Genomic DNA, 15,442 nt, shown 5'->3' on the forward strand with positions numbered 1-15,442 from the left:
AGACACATGCCACCTCACCCAGCTAATTTCTGTATTTTTTGTAGAGACAGGGTTTTGCCATGTTGCCCAGGCTGATCTCTACCTCCTGAGCTCAAGCAATCCAGTTGCCTCAGCCTCCCAAAGTGCTGGGATTATAGGTGTGAGCCACCACACCTAGCCTAATTTTAAGGTTATTTTAAAACATATACTCAGTACCCCTAAATTAGGACCACACTGGACCCAAGTCCTTTTCTTGCTTGATGTTTGTTTGTGTTTTTTTAGGGACGATCCACCAACACATTCTCAGCCAGACAGTGATGATGAAGCAGAAGAAATACAGGTTGGTACCAAATAAAATAATCTGCTCTGTAGACTGTTGTAGTTTAAATGATCTCTGAGATGGTTCTGACTTTTAGATCTTATCTTACATCTGATAAAATGAGAAATTACATGAGAATCTTACTTTGACATATATCTTCACATATACTCTGTGTTCAGGAAAAGATGTCTCCATTTGATTTATAATTTTTAGATGGAGCACTGCTGTTTGAAGCCCAGTGCAGTATTTAAATGTAATGTTTTGTTTTTTCCTCTTTTTCATGCAGTGGTCTGATGATGAGAACACAGCCACGCTTACGGTAAGAGCACAGCAGACTCAGCGTGGGGACAGCCTCACACTGTCACACAAGGGTTAGTGCCAGGGTTTAAGTGCGTACCTCTCTAAATTCCTAGTTAGTCGCCATTTCATATATTATTTTTCCTGTGGGCTGTCGTTTTTATTTTGAAAAATGACTTGAAGCCTCATTTAGCAGGCAAACATGATTTGCCCTTTTCCCCTTTAATTGCAAAGGAAATATTTCGAGTGCATATTTGATGCCTTGACTTATTTCTGTTAAGCTCTGATGCTCTGCAAGAAGGAATTACACCTAATGTTAAACTCTGAGATTCCTATATCTCTGAAACATAAATTAAAGTGAAAATCTGTATTTCCTTATTCAAGTGTATTTATTTATATTTAGTTAGTTAGTTATTTTGTTTGTTTATTTTTGAGACAGAGTCTTGCTGTGTTGCCCAGGCTGGAATGCAGTGGTGTGATCTTGGCTCACTGCAACCTCCACCTCCCAGGTTCAAGTTATTCTCCTGCCTCAGCCTCCTGAGTAACTAGGATTATGGGTACCTGACACCAAGCCCGGCTAATTTTTGTATTTTTAGTAGTGACAGGGATTCACCATGTTAACCAGGGTGAACTCGAACTCCTGACCTCAGGTGATAGGCCCGCCTTGGCCTCCCAAAGTGCTGGGATTACAGCTCTGAGCCACAGTGCCTGGCCTCAAGTATATTTAAATGGCATAAAAATTATTGTTTCTTTCAAGCGAGAGTAGAGAGGTATGTGACTTTTACCAGTGTTTTACATAAAAATGTAGAGGTTATCAAGCATATCACAGTGTTTTAGGATAAGAGTGCCGTTGTGAAAGTTAACCTGAAATTTTTTAAATGAAGATATTTTTAAAGGAGTGGGTGAAGCAGATGTTCTGTTTCTAAAAATAGGTGAACGAAACTCCTCATACCTTGAGTTAAAAGGGAAAGATTTTTAGTGAAACTCCTTACAAGTAAATGTAAAGGCAGAAATATAGAAAACCAGCTTTGTGGGAGGGTTTGTTCTAATCTAGCTCTAAATAAGAAGATACTTGTTTATTTTAATGAGAGATATGATTGCCGAGGTAGAAGAAAAAAAAAGAAGTGGAGCTGCTCAAAACTGACATGTTTCTTTAGGTGTAAAAAGGGAAGCCTGTCAGCAGATGCCTAAGTGGAAAGTTCGCATGTTTCATTTACTCCAGATGCCATTCAGATCACTCTCATTTTATGAAAATTCCATTGCGTGTCATGTAAATGTTACTTATCTGCCATACTCAGGCACTAAACTGGATTCTGTGAGATGAACACAGATGAATATGATTTGATTCTCACCATTAGGGAGTTTGTAAACCAGGGGAAAGGTGACACAGGCAGGGGGAGATGACAGTGCTGTCAGATCAGAGAGTGTAGTTACAGCTGAGGACACCAGAATGCCTGACAGGACAAGTGGTATCTGACCGGATCTTAATAGTGGTGGGGAGTATCAGTATCAACTCGTTTTTAAATATGTATAGATGGGCCTGGCGCAGTGGCTGACGACACCTGTAATCCCAGCACTTTGGGAGACCAAGGCGGGTGGATCACTTGAGGTCAAGAGTGACCTCACATCTGACCAACATGGTGAAACCCCGTCTCTACTAAAAATACAAAAAGCTAGCCAGGCATGGTGGCAGTCACCTGTAATCCCAGCTACTCAGGAGGCTGAGGCGGGAGAATTGCTTGAGCCCAGGAGGTGGAGGTTGCAGTGAGCCAAGATTGCGCCACTGCATTCCAGCCTGGATGACAGAGAGAGACTCTGTCTCAAAAAAATAAAATAAAATAAATATGTATAGATGATAGATACAGCAATTAATAATATAAAGGGGTGTGTGTGTGTGTGTGTGTGTGTGTGTGTGTGTGTGTGTATTTACCAAACTGTGTTCACTAAGAAGTTTTAGAATCATTGACATGTAACATCCTGGTAGCAGTGAGCACACCTGATGCCTTGATCTTGGTTTCTAAATACCAATCTCCACTAAACAAAATTGAAGCTTCTTGGAGATATTCCGGACTTGGGTTGGGAAAGTAAAAATGAGCCTGCAACAGCCTGTGCCAGGAACTATGGAAGTGCTGAAACAATGATGGGACATGACAAAAAGATGCCAGAAGCCAGCTTTGGGCTCTCGTGTCTAAAAATATGAGCATCATAACAAATACAGTTTGAGCGTTCCTAATCCCCAACTTCAAAATCGAAAATGCTCCAAAATCCAAAACTTTTTTAAAAGACTGGGTGGTCTCACTGTGTTACCCAGACTGCACTCAAACTTCTGGGCTCATGTGATCCTTCTGCTTCAGCTTCCTGAGTAGCAGGTACTGCAGGTATGTGCCACCATGCCTAGCTCCCAAAACTTCACGAGCACTGACATGACACCACAAGTGGAAAATTCCACACCTGACCTCATGTGACAGGGACAGCCACAATGTATGTGCATAACCCAGCTCATTCAGCCTCCCCAAGGGAAAATGAAATTACCTTCAGGCCATGTACATAAGGTGTATATGAAACGTAATGACTTTTGTGTTTAGATTTGGGTCCCATCCCCATTATGTATCTGCAAATATTCTGAAATCCAAAACACTTCTGGTCTTACCCATTTTGGATGAGGGATACTCCATGTGTAGTAATAGGAATAGATTATGACCTATTGACTAAAATAAGAATTGCTGATCCCATAGTGACATACATAAGTGATTAAAAAAGGTGGGGAAAAAGGAAGCTTGTTTTTATGGTAGTAAAGGCACTAACTAATACATGTAGAAGGAATGATGGAATTAGGAATTACTATTTGGCAACCATGGTAATAATATTTGATTGAATAGATGCTAAAACTAGTGGGTGAATATACAGTGAGAAAGAAGATATTTCCATCTTCTCAAAGTATCTTCACCCAAATTACTTACTATTTGCGCAAAGGAAAAATAGTAATGTTACCATGGAAAGACCTGGCAGCCAAGTGATCAGTATTAACCTCGACAGTGACAGAACAGACCTGTCATGCGTGCCTCCCGATACAATGCATGGGAAGGACACCACCTGTCACAGCTGCACAGCCTGAGTCCACTTGGGAGGAGACATCCAACAGACTCAACTTTTAGAAATTGTATAGAGTAGTTGCCCTGAACTTTTCAAAAACATCAAGGTCATAAATGGTAAGAACAACAGAGAGAGGAACTGCCACAGATTGAAGAAGATTATAGAGACCTGACAACTAGATTTAGTCCATGATTCTAGCTAGACTGGATGCCTGGACCAGAAAAAAAGTTTCAATTTTTTTTTTTTTTCTGTAAAAGATGTTATTAGAACACTTGGCAAATTTTGAATAAGATCTCTATTGTGTCAATGTTAGTTCCCTGATTTTGATAATTTATAGAAAATGGCAAAAATCATGACTCACATAAAACTCTTTAATGCATGTTGAAGACGTTAGTTAACGCATAAGGGAACCAGACGTTAGAACTGGTTCAAAAGAGAATCCAAAGAAAAGTTATATTTGTAGATCAGGAATATTGAAATAGGTATGTAAATGAGGCAAAACTGGTTTTGCCTCCCTGCAGTATGGGAGAAAAGACAATTGGACCTCTTCCAGATGAGATAGAAATTACATGTCCATAAGAATTAGTTCATGTCACTATCACTTACCTAGAATTTGCCAGGTTGTAAAGTAGCTCACAGATCTGGCTAAAAACAGATAACCTAGAAGATTGTGCTGTATATAAACAGTGCATAGGCTTCCACTTCAGACTGTGCATAAACTTTCTATAATTTAAATTTGTTTTAGGATTCTTATGGCAGGTTATCCTAAAGTTGAGTAATTTTGAGGATTTGAGGGAACTGATCACATCTTTTAAAAGGCATGCACATAAAGTAATCCTTAGATGTCAAGTTTTATGGGATAGGAAAATGAAATTGCTCTATCTATGAAGGTTGAATCCTTTCGTGTTGTAAAGTTTGTGCAGCAATGCCATTCGTAGGAAATACTGCCAGTGCCCATCTCACAGGAGTGGGGTTTATGGCTAGAGCGGTAGGGGAGCCAAGTCAGCCGCTTCAGGCAATTATAAGGAAATGGCCTCCCATAAATCATAATTGCTTTGTGTGGGGAGAGATGAATGGAAAATCAAGGACTCAGTGCTGCTGTTCATTCTGAAACCCTCTAAATTACTCTGGTTTCATTTCATGTGTCTAAGCTGAAGTCGTCTAGTGGAAAATAGATAGAGGGGCAGCCGATCAAGTAATTAAAAGATACTGTTATTAACCAGTCTAGAGGTCAGATTTATCTGTAGCAGAAAGAAAGGCAGCCTAATTGGGCCTTAAGCTCTCATTTTTCTTCCCTAACCTTTTGCTCAAAGCTGTTTCTTGGTTTGGGGGATATATGACCATGTTTTAAAACGCATTTCTTTGGTCTTTTCTCAGACTCTTGTCACAGTTTTTTCTCTCACATAGCTGGGTTAGATCTTGGGGATCCACATAACTATTTGATGTAATCTTGAATGTGTAGTTTAGTTAAGTCAAGATGTAGTCTTTTTTTTTTCCTATGGAAGAAGTTGGTTACTGGATTTTTTTCAGAACTTATAGTTGCCCTATAGGGGGCAGCAATCCTCTTTACAGGATATAATGAAAATTAATGACTGCGTGTAGAATCTGTTAATGTTTTTGTTTTCTTATGTCTTTTGAGGTCCCCACTTCCCCCTCTCTTACTTACCTTTTTTCTTGCTTATGTCCACAAGCTCCTGTGATCGTGACAGGACATGATGACATCAGGCTTAAGTTCCTGTTTAGCAGCAGTATTTCTATTCACTTCTGAGTTGAAACAAACATACAGAATGTTTTGGTCACTTGCTTATAGAAAATATGCATTTTTAAAATCATCCAAAAAGGAAAGAACATTTTAACTTGACCGAGGTTCAGATTTTGAGTTTTGCTTGTTTTAAAACGTGTCTGGAAATAGCAGTGTTTAAATAGTTTGCCACGTCATTTATTTTTCATTGTCTCTGTGGCTTTGGGGGATGCTGTATGTCTAGGACTCTCCCTACAAGTGGAAGGGCTTCGAGCTCTTCAAGCAGGGATGTTATTTCTGACAACTGGAGTATTGGTACAGGTGATATTCTCTTTTCTCTTGATGAATACTCATTTTACGTCGGTGTACAGAGAACCATTCATTCCTTCCTCACATCCCCAGAAGCCTAGTGGTTGTCATTTCAGCTTTGCAGGCTTTGATTGTCTGGAAAATGCCATTTAAGCAGCTGATTATTTTATTTCTCTTTTTGGTAAGTGTACTTGATCACTGATTTTATTTCGCTGAGTTCAGAAATTCTGATAGTAATTTGTATTCTAAATTCTGTTTTTAACACCCTCAGCTATAACCTTGAGATTTTGATCTTGTTTTCCATAGATACTGTGATGATATTGACGTACCCAATGATTTCTTCTCTCTCTGTAGGCACCAGAATTTCCTGAGTTTGCCACTCAAGTCCAGGAAGCTATCAATTCCCTCGGGGGCAGTGTCTTTCCTAAGCTTAACTGGAGTGCCCCAAGGGTAGGAACACATAAGTAATTCTCTTACTGTTTAAATGTTCTTTGTTTTGCTATTTATTTCATTTCATATCCCTACAGAGGGTCTAATTATATTCCTAATTCTAGGAAAAATACCGTGGAATTTATTATTAATTTCCCTCTACTATTTTACCTTCCGGATTTTGCTATACACTTTCCTGGGGCTGTGAAACATGTATTCTGCCAAAAGGTAGTTTCCACCTCCTGTGTTGCTGATTGTTTTAGAATTCTGAGGAAATTCATACTCTGCCCTTTTCAGAAACGTGCCAAAAAATTTTTAGCTATGTTCCACTGAGCTTTGTGCCTACTTTGCATTTGCCTTCCCGTCTTTTGTTCTTATGTATGAGACATTTACCGTTTAAAGTTGTAGTGGTTCAGAATAGCTCACCTCCTTCTCTTTCAGATTTGATAGATGTTGGTGTAATAGCTCCAGCCGCCAAAGTTCAGGTGTTTGGCTGCCACTCCCCAGAAACGGGAAGGGTGGAAATTGATGTCCCTTTTCTTGGAGAGTAGCTGGTCAGACTATTTCTTTACCACCTTAATCTTGTAGCCAAAATGTCAATGTTTCTGACACTTCATTTTCCTCTCTTCTATTATCAGTAAGAAAAACATGGGGAAGTACTTAGGCCTGGGCTGAAATGTGAGGACCCTGGTATCTCAGTGCTCGTAACCAAGTGTCTGAAATGCAATGGTGGTGGTCTTTGCTGTTAAGCATAATTTAACATTTGACAGTGCTGCTAACATTTACTTGACTTTCTTGTTTAAACCCTTGAGGTGATATGCATTATTGATTTTGTTATAGGCCTGAGCATTCATAGCAGCCAACATGGAATATGGACTAAATAGCATGTGCTTCATTCTTTAGGATGCGTATTGGATAGCAATGAATAGTTCTCTGAAATGTAAAACCCTCAGCGACATCTTTCTACTTTTCAAGAGTTCTGATTTCATCACTCGTGACTTCACTCAGCCGTAAGTATCTCTTATTCTCTCATGTCAACAGTTTCAGTATTTGTCCAAATTTTTCCGTAGATGAAATTCCATTACTTGTAGTACTATTATAAATCACAGCTCCATATAACAAAGCTATTTCATATTGCGAAAATGACCTGTTAAAGCAAATCTTTCTTTTCCCTTTATAGAAAATAGTATATAATAAATATCTGAAAATATTAAGGACTTTCTGTATCTCTGCTTATTAATCATTTCAGTAATTTTTTTCCTGTTATAAAACTGATAAATGTTTATCATAGAAAAGCAAAACTACGGATTACAGCTAAATAAAAACAGGAAATATAAAAGCACTCATGACCCAGAGTGGTGGCTCACACCTGTAATTCCAGCACTTTGGGAAGGAAAGACAGGTGGATCACCTAAGGTCAGGAGTTCAAGACCAGCCTGGTCAACATAGTGAATCCCCGTCTCTACTAAAAATACAAAAAAGTAGCTGGGCGTGGTGGTGTGTGCCTATAGTCCCACCTACTCGGGAGGCCAAGGCAGGAGAATTGCTTGAACCCGGGAGGCGGAGGTTGCAGTGAGCCGAGATCGCAGGCCACTGCACTGTAGCCTGGGCAACAGAGCGAGACTCCATCTCAAAACAAACAGAAACAAAAAAGCACTCATGATCTTGACACAATTAGTTCTTATACTTCTAGAATTCTGTCTATAAATAAATATAAATATATCTCTCTACCTATATACAGAGTTTTTAATGGGATCCTATAGTTTGTATTTCTTTTTTTTTTGAGACGGGGTCACAGGCTGGAATGCAGTGGCATGATCTCAGCTCACTGCACCCTCTGCCTCCTGGGTTCAAGCGATTTTCTTGCCTCAGCCTCCCGAATAGCTGGGACTACAGGTGTGCACCACCACACTTGGCTAATTTAGTATATTTTTAGTAGAGACAGGGTTTCACCGTATTGGCCAGGGTGATCTCGAACTCCTGACCTCATGCCACCTCAACCTCCCAACGTGTTAGGATTACAGGTGTGAGCCACCACGCCCAGCCTATAGTTTATATTTCTTAGTAGGCTGCTTTTGCACTTACAGTGTGACGTCATTGCATGTCTAAATTCATCATTATTTTCCATTCCCTTAATGCTGCGCCTCTGGAGAGCTGTAGCATAACATATTTGACCCACCCGCTGTTCTTCCAGAGCTGCAGTGAATATCCTTAAGCTAACCCTTGGTGCACTCTCCTAATTTTTTCCTTAGGATAAGTTTCTAGAAGTGGAATTGCTTTGTTTCTTTCCTTTGCCTGTCACTCTATAGCTAAAAAATTTGACAGTGCAGTCAGCGTTGTAGGCAGACGGAATACTTGCCCTGCTGAGCCGCAGGTGCTCTCTTTATGCTGCTTCTGTTGTCTTCAAATAGCAGCTATTTTTCTAGGTTTCTCTTGCTGTCACATCTTAAACAGACCAGTTATCTCAGTTAAACTCATCTTTAAACTGACCTTTAAAGCATATCAGAGAACCTAGAAGCAGCAGCATGAGGGTGAAAATCTTGTATAAGCATGCCACTTCCGCCCTGTCCAGTTGAGTTTCTCCTGCCAGTTCATTCCATTTCAGACTCAAATCCTTTTTTTGAAGTAGATCCTGGCGTGATCACTACATGACAGTCATGCATCAACTCTGGCGTCTGAGCTGTGCAGCTTGGACGTATGGTTTTAGTGTTATATTGATTAAAGAAAAGGAAGTTAAGTAACCATCAATGAGTGTGGTTGTATTACATTGTATTACATGTTTACTGTATAAGGATTTTACCTGTATTAGTAGTTCTAGTTTTATAGAAAAAAAGTGTGTGTGTGTGCACGTCTGTGTCTGTGTGTGTGTGTTTAATAGAGATGGGGTCTCACTATGTTGCCCAAGCTGGGCCTCAAACTCCTGGGCTCAATTGATCCTTCTGCGCCTGACCAAGTGTTGGTTTGACATTCAGTTGTCAACCCTCTGGTTGTGTTGGCACAGGTGTTGGTAGTCTGTTTTAGTAACCAGTAGTATTTTCATTCTAGTAGCTACCCTCTGAAAAGTAGAACAAAGTTGTGCCTCTTTTTCCCGTTGGAAAGCTTTTTGACATCTAATGCTTTAAGACGTCTTAAAATATGTTACACTGAAAATACTGTCTACTTGATAATTCAGCTGATAAGAATTTTTATTTTGAGATGGAGTCTCACTCTGTCACCCAGGCTGGAGTGCAGTGGTGCGATCTTGGCTCACTACAACCTCTGCCTCTAGGGTTCAAGCAATTCTCCTGCCTCGGCCTCCCGAGTAGCTGGGATTACAGTGGCATGGCTATCATGCCCGGCTAATTTTTTTTGTATTTTAGTAGAGACGGGGTTTCACCGCATTAGCCAGGATGGTCTCATCTCCTCACCTCATGATCTGCCCGCCTAGGCCTCCTAAAGTTCTCGAGTTATAGGCGTGAGCCACCACGCCCGGCCATGCCCAGCTAATTTTTGTATTTTTAGTAGAGAAGGGGTTTCACCATGTTGGTCAGGCTGGTCTTGAACTCCTGGTCTTGTGATGCTGCCCGCCTTGGCCTCCTAAAGTGCTGGGATTACAGGCGTGAGCCACTGCGCCTGGCCCTGATAAGGATTTTTATATGCCTTTAGTGTCAGTTGCAGTGAGAGTGGGAAGACACCTTTGCCTTTCCAGAACTAACTATAAACTGCTTTTAATTCTGAGGCTGATGTTTTTTTTAAATCAGCTTTGCGATTTAGTGATCAGCTGCCTCCTCTTAAGCTACGTCTTGCTTTTTATCTTTATTTAACTGATGTTCCAGTGGATGGTATGAATAATAGTCTGTTGTTTCGCGTTTTGTACTTTTTGACTTTTGCATGGCAAGGAAGTGAAATCAGCAAGTGAGTTTGAGGCCTTGGATTTAGAGTGTTTACCCACAGAATGCCATCCTTCTGCTATTATAAATAATTGGGAGTTGGCAGGAGCAAATACCAAGCACTGGGCTTTCAGCCTTTTAGCTGGGCACCACTAATGTGTCACTTTGTCTAGAAATAACTGTTAGTAGTTGCTTAGCAATTAATAAATCAGTTGCATAACAGAAAGTGTTGCCATCACATAAAAATTCCTTGTTGATAGAACTCATTAAAGATGAATGTTTGTCACAAAGGCCTTGAAGAGCTCTTGAAAGATTAAATTAGGAGTATAGTTCCTTAGATTGGACAGGATCATATCAGTGATCTAACCCTTTCCTTCTGTAGATTAGAAAATCGAGGCCTAAATCTGTTCAGTGATTTGTTCAAGATCCTACAGCTAGTTAATAAAAGCTAAAACCAGAATATAATTTTAATAACACCATTTTAAAAGTTCTTTGTATTTTCACTTAATAAAGTTATAGATTCATTCTTTCCAAAATACTTCCTATTAAAATATTAGATAATAGAAGAAAACATTTAATTTACAATACATAGTTATATATAATATGTATAAAGTTATATAACATAAAAATGAGATTATGTTGTTTTTACTATTTTGAGGCTTGACTTGACAAGAAAACAAATATGTTACAGTCAGAATTGCGAGTTAACAGAAGCCGAAAATAGTTTACACGCGGGATTTAAAAAAATACATTATTTAAAGAGGAGTCTGGAGATTGGATATTTTTAGGAATACTCGGTGGCTCACCAAGGTCGCCAGGAACCCATGCTCTTTCAGGCCCTTTCCTTCTGCCATCCTTGACGTAGTGGCTTGGTCTTTGGGTTTCTCACCTAATGGTTAAAAGATTGCTGCTACAGTTCCAAGTATCTGTCACACGAAGACATGACCATATCTCAACCAAAAACAGGAGGGGTATATATGTTTCCTCTCATTCTTTTCTGTAGGCGAAAGAGTAAAGCATTCCTGGAGGCCTCCTGGGAGACTTCCTCTCAGCCCTCATTGGTCACAGTTGCCCAGCCTAATCCAGTAGTTGGCAAAGGGAGCAGAATTGCTGTGATTCGTTTAGATCAAGCTTGTCCAAGCTGCAGCAGCCTGGGATGGCTTTGAATGTGCCACAACCCAAATTCAGAAACTTTCGAACATCATGAGATTTTTTTTTGAGACTTATTTTTTTAATTTTTATTTATTTTTTATATCATCAGCTATCGTTAGTGTATTTTATATGAGGCCCAAGACAATTCTTCTTCCTCTAATGTGTCCCAGGGAAGCTAAAACTTTCGACACCCCTAGTTAGACCAAGGTTCTCGGCATGAGATGCATCAGCGTTATCCAGAGAGTTAGATGAAACACAGGTTCCTGGGCCCCAGGGTTTCTGGTCCAGCAGGCCTGGAGGGGGCTAAGCAGATCATTTCTAACCTGTTTCCAGGCAATGTGGATGCCACTGGTCCAGGCCCATGCCTTGGCTGCTTAGATTAGTCAGCACATGCATCCCAGGGATTAGAGAGGGAACCAGGAAGCACAAATGCTCCCAGCATCTGAACAATCCAGGTTCCATTGGACAGGCTGAAGACGGGAACCCTGAAGAGTAGACAGCCAGTATTGTCTCCCTGCCTATAATGTACTCGAGAACATTAATTACTGCTTTTTTCTTTCCTGTTCTTCAAATGGTTACTGTAGACAAAAAGCTTTAAAAAGTGGAGGTTGACATGACATGTGGCCGGGCGCGGTGGCTCACATCTGTAATCCCAGCATTTTGGGAGGCCAAGGTGGGTGGATCACGAGGTCAGAAGTTCGAGACCAGCCTGGCCAACATGGTAAAACCCCAACTCTACTAAAAATGCAAAAAAAAGAAATATGACACGTATAAATGTGTTGACTGTATTATTTGCCAAGATATAAACATTCTGTGTGATTAAACTTGCTGAGTCACAGGCTGCTTTCATTATTTTATTGTGACTTCAGTGGGCTGAGTAGACAAGAAAAAATTTTGATACTCAATTGGCATTTAGAAAAAGGGGCTGAGTGAGTGAAAAAATAAATTTGTTAATTGTTTCTCTGAGGGGCTCATGATGAAGGAGAAATACATTTGACTGGAGGTCAGGGAATTTGATTTGTCTTTTTAAAATTTTTTCAAGATGGAGTCTCCCTCTGTCACCCAGGCTGGATGCCATGATGCGATCTCGGCTCACTGCACCCTCCGCCTCCCACAGTCCCAGACTGACACTGACATGCTCATCACTGGATATGCTACATCTGCCCTCTTTTTTTTTCTTTTTTTCTGAGGCAGGGTCTTGCTCTGTCACCCAGGCTGGAGTGTCGTGGCGTGATCTGGGCTCTGCAAGTTCTGCCTCCCAGGTTCACGCCATTCTTGCCTCAGCCTCCTGAGTAGCTGGGACTACAGGCGCCCGCCACCGCGCCCGGCTAATTTTTTGTATTTTTAGTAGAGACGGGGTTTCACTGTGTTAGCCAGGATGGTCTCGATCTCCTGACCTCGTGATCTGCCTGCCTTGGCCTCCCAAAGTGCTGGGATTACAGGCGTGAGCCACCGCACCCGGCCCTTTTGTCCTCTTTCAGTGTGCAAAATATTTCGAACAACATGAGAGAAACTGTGTGTTGATTATAATTATTTATTTATTTACTTATTTTATTTTATTTTTATTGTTTTCTTGAGGGGAAGTCTCACTCTGTGGCCCAGGCTGGAGTCCAATGGCACGATCTTGGCTCACTGCAACCGCCGCCTCCCAGTTCAAGCAATTGTCCTGCCTCAGTCTCCCGCGTAGCTGGGACTATAGGCACGTGCCACCACACCCGGATAATTTTTATATTTTTGGTAGAGACAGGGTTTCACCATATTGGCCAGTCTGGTCTTGAACTCCTGACCTCAAGTGATCCACCTGCCTTGGCCTCCCGAAGTGCTGGGATTACAGGCGTGAGCCACCGCACCCGGCCTAATTATAATTAATAGCATGTCAGTCTGAAGGCATGTTCAGGGCACAATAAATATTCCTATTTATAGTTAGGCCATTTGCCTGGCAGAAAACTAAGGCTTGTTTAAGCTGAGGATGATGTGGGTAGTAATAAAAGAAAAAAATACGGCACTCATTTTATTTTATGGTAAAATTATTTCAGTGTTTATTTTGCATCTGAGTAAAGACAACGGATGTGTAATTATCTGTCATTGACGTACACTGTGTATTTCCCCTTGTATTTTTTTTTTTTCCCAGTGGCTTTGTGGGAACAGGTAGTGTTTGGTTACATGGATATGTTCTTTAGTGGTGATTTCTGAGCTTTTGGTGCACCCATCACCCAAGCAGTGTACATGGTACCCAATGTGTAGTCTTTTATCCCTTGCCAACCCTCACCCTTTCCCGAGTCCCAAAAGTCCAGTGTGTCATTCTTATGCCTTTGTGTCTTCATAACTTAACTCCCACTTACAAGTGAGAACATACGATGTTTGGTTTTCCGTTCCTGAGTTACTTCACTTAGAATAATAGTCTCCAATTCCATCCAGGTTGCTGCGAATGCCATTATTTTGTTCCTTAAAAAAAAAAAAAAACACTCTGATTAGTCATCAGTACTACTTAAGCATATTTCTTTAGTTTGGGGATAGAATATTTTTTATTTTCCTTTTTTTTCTTTCCTTTTTAAAAATTTGTGTCTGTAACATTGCTTTCCAAAATTCCTGTTAACTGGCTAATTTTAAAGTGTAGTAAAAATATGCTAGCATAATTTCATAGTAGCTTTCATCACAGTAGGGCTTTGGGATTTTGCTTTTTTTCCTTCGGAATAAAATCTTTGCTATTATTATACCTGAGAATTCTTTTAGTTTGCCACTTACATTGTAAATAATGTAACATTACTTAATCACATTTGTGTTTATTTTAGAATTTTCATAGCTGGCTAGAGTAACTATAATTATTCTGCCAAGAATTTGAACTTCGAATCCAACGTAAGAGCCTCCTTTCGGCTTAGACTACAAATTAGTGACTTTAGTTTAATACCACATTCTGTTGGTACTTTGTTGAAATTTTCAGTTAAAGAAATCTTCCAGGCCGGGCGCGGTGGCTCAAGCCTGTAATCCCAGCACTTTGGGAGGCCGAGACGGGCGGATCACGAGGTCAGGAGATCAAGACCATCCTGGCTAACACCGTGAAACCCCGTCTCTACTAAAAAATACAAAAAAAAAAAAACTAGCCGGGCGAGGTGGCGGGCGCCTGTAGTCCCGGCTACTCGGGAGGCTGAGGCAGGAGAATGGCGGGAACCCGGGAGGCGGAGCTTGCAGTGAACTGAGATCCGGCCACAGCACTCCAGCCTGGGTGACAGAGCGAGACTCCGTCTCAAAAAAAAAAAAAAAAAAAAAAAAAAAAAAGAAATCTTCCAAATTAATGTTAAATACTAACCCAGGAAAAAAGTTTTAGGAATTTTTCCTATTGGTGGTGGTGGTGGTGTTTTTGTTTTTGTTTTTCTTGAGATGGAGCCTTTTTGTCGTGGGAAACGTGCTGAGTCCTCCAGTGACCTTGGTGGGATTCAGGGTGGCCAGACTGAGTTTTCCAGCTGAAGCTGTGGCCCTGAAGGCCATGCTTGGGGTCCAAGCCGCTCCAGTTTGATGCTTCCTTCCTTTTCCCTATTTCTTCCTTTCCCCAAGAATGGTGCAGACTTCCTGCTGAGGCCTGTAGTTGGTGGACAGGCATCTTCTGGCCCTTTTCCCAAGAACCTCTTACAGAGCTTGAACTGCAGCTACTCCTCAGAATAACCATTTCTAAAATATGGGCCGGGCACGGTGGCTCACGCCTGTAATCTCAGCACTTTGGGAGGCTGAGGTGGGAGATTACCTAAGGTCGGGAGTTTGAGACCAGCCTGACCAACATGATGAAACCCCTTCTCTACTAAAAATACAAAAATTAGCTGGGCATGGTGACAGATGCCTGTAATCCCAGCTACTTGGGAGGCTGAGGCAGGAGAATTGCTTGAGCCCGGGAGACGGAGGTTGCAGTGAGCCGAGATCATGCCGTTGCACTCCAGCCTGGCCAACAGACTGAGACTGTGTCTCAAAAAAAAATATATGTGTCTAGTCCCTATCTCGGACACTTTGGATTGGAATCTCTGGGGAAGTATTCTGAAAAATCATCTCAGTCCACTCTCTCATTTTCAAACCTGTGTTCTAGAAGCTCTGACACACCCTGAGGTTCAGCGTGCAGTAAGTAGTTAACTGAATATAAAGACAGGGAAGAAAAAGGGGTCTGACAAGTTGTCTACAGATTTGATTGAATAAAGAACTTTAGAAATCGCCCAATACCATCTGCCATTTACTGCTGAGGCAACTACGAACCAGTCCCAAAAGATAATT

The 15,442-nt window shown here is 41.0% G+C and overlaps 2 protein-coding genes across 3 annotated transcripts in view; one reads left to right on the top strand and one right to left on the bottom strand.

Annotated features, from left to right (window-relative positions):
• UPF2 (UPF2 regulator of nonsense mediated mRNA decay) overlaps window positions 1-15,442 on the bottom strand; it is a 484,524-nt gene that overhangs the window by 304,302 nt on the left and 164,780 nt on the right. The gene's annotated exons all lie outside the window — the stretch shown is intronic.
• CDC123 (cell division cycle 123) overlaps window positions 1-15,442 on the top strand; it is a 55,216-nt gene that overhangs the window by 16,199 nt on the left and 23,575 nt on the right. Inside the window, 4 exon segments of one of the 2 annotated variants that reach the window (NM_001266654.1) lie at window positions 262-319; window positions 585-617; window positions 6,093-6,188; window positions 7,071-7,177. In NM_001266654.1, the coding sequence (NP_001253583.1) occupies window positions 262-319; window positions 585-617; window positions 6,093-6,188; window positions 7,071-7,177 (294 nt within the window). 2 annotated transcript variants of the gene reach the window in all.

Source organism: Macaca mulatta, chromosome 9 (assembly GCF_049350105.2).
Source record: "Macaca mulatta isolate MMU2019108-1 chromosome 9, T2T-MMU8v2.0, whole genome shotgun sequence".
In the NCBI taxonomy this organism is placed as follows: Eukaryota; Metazoa; Chordata; class Mammalia; order Primates; family Cercopithecidae; genus Macaca; species Macaca mulatta.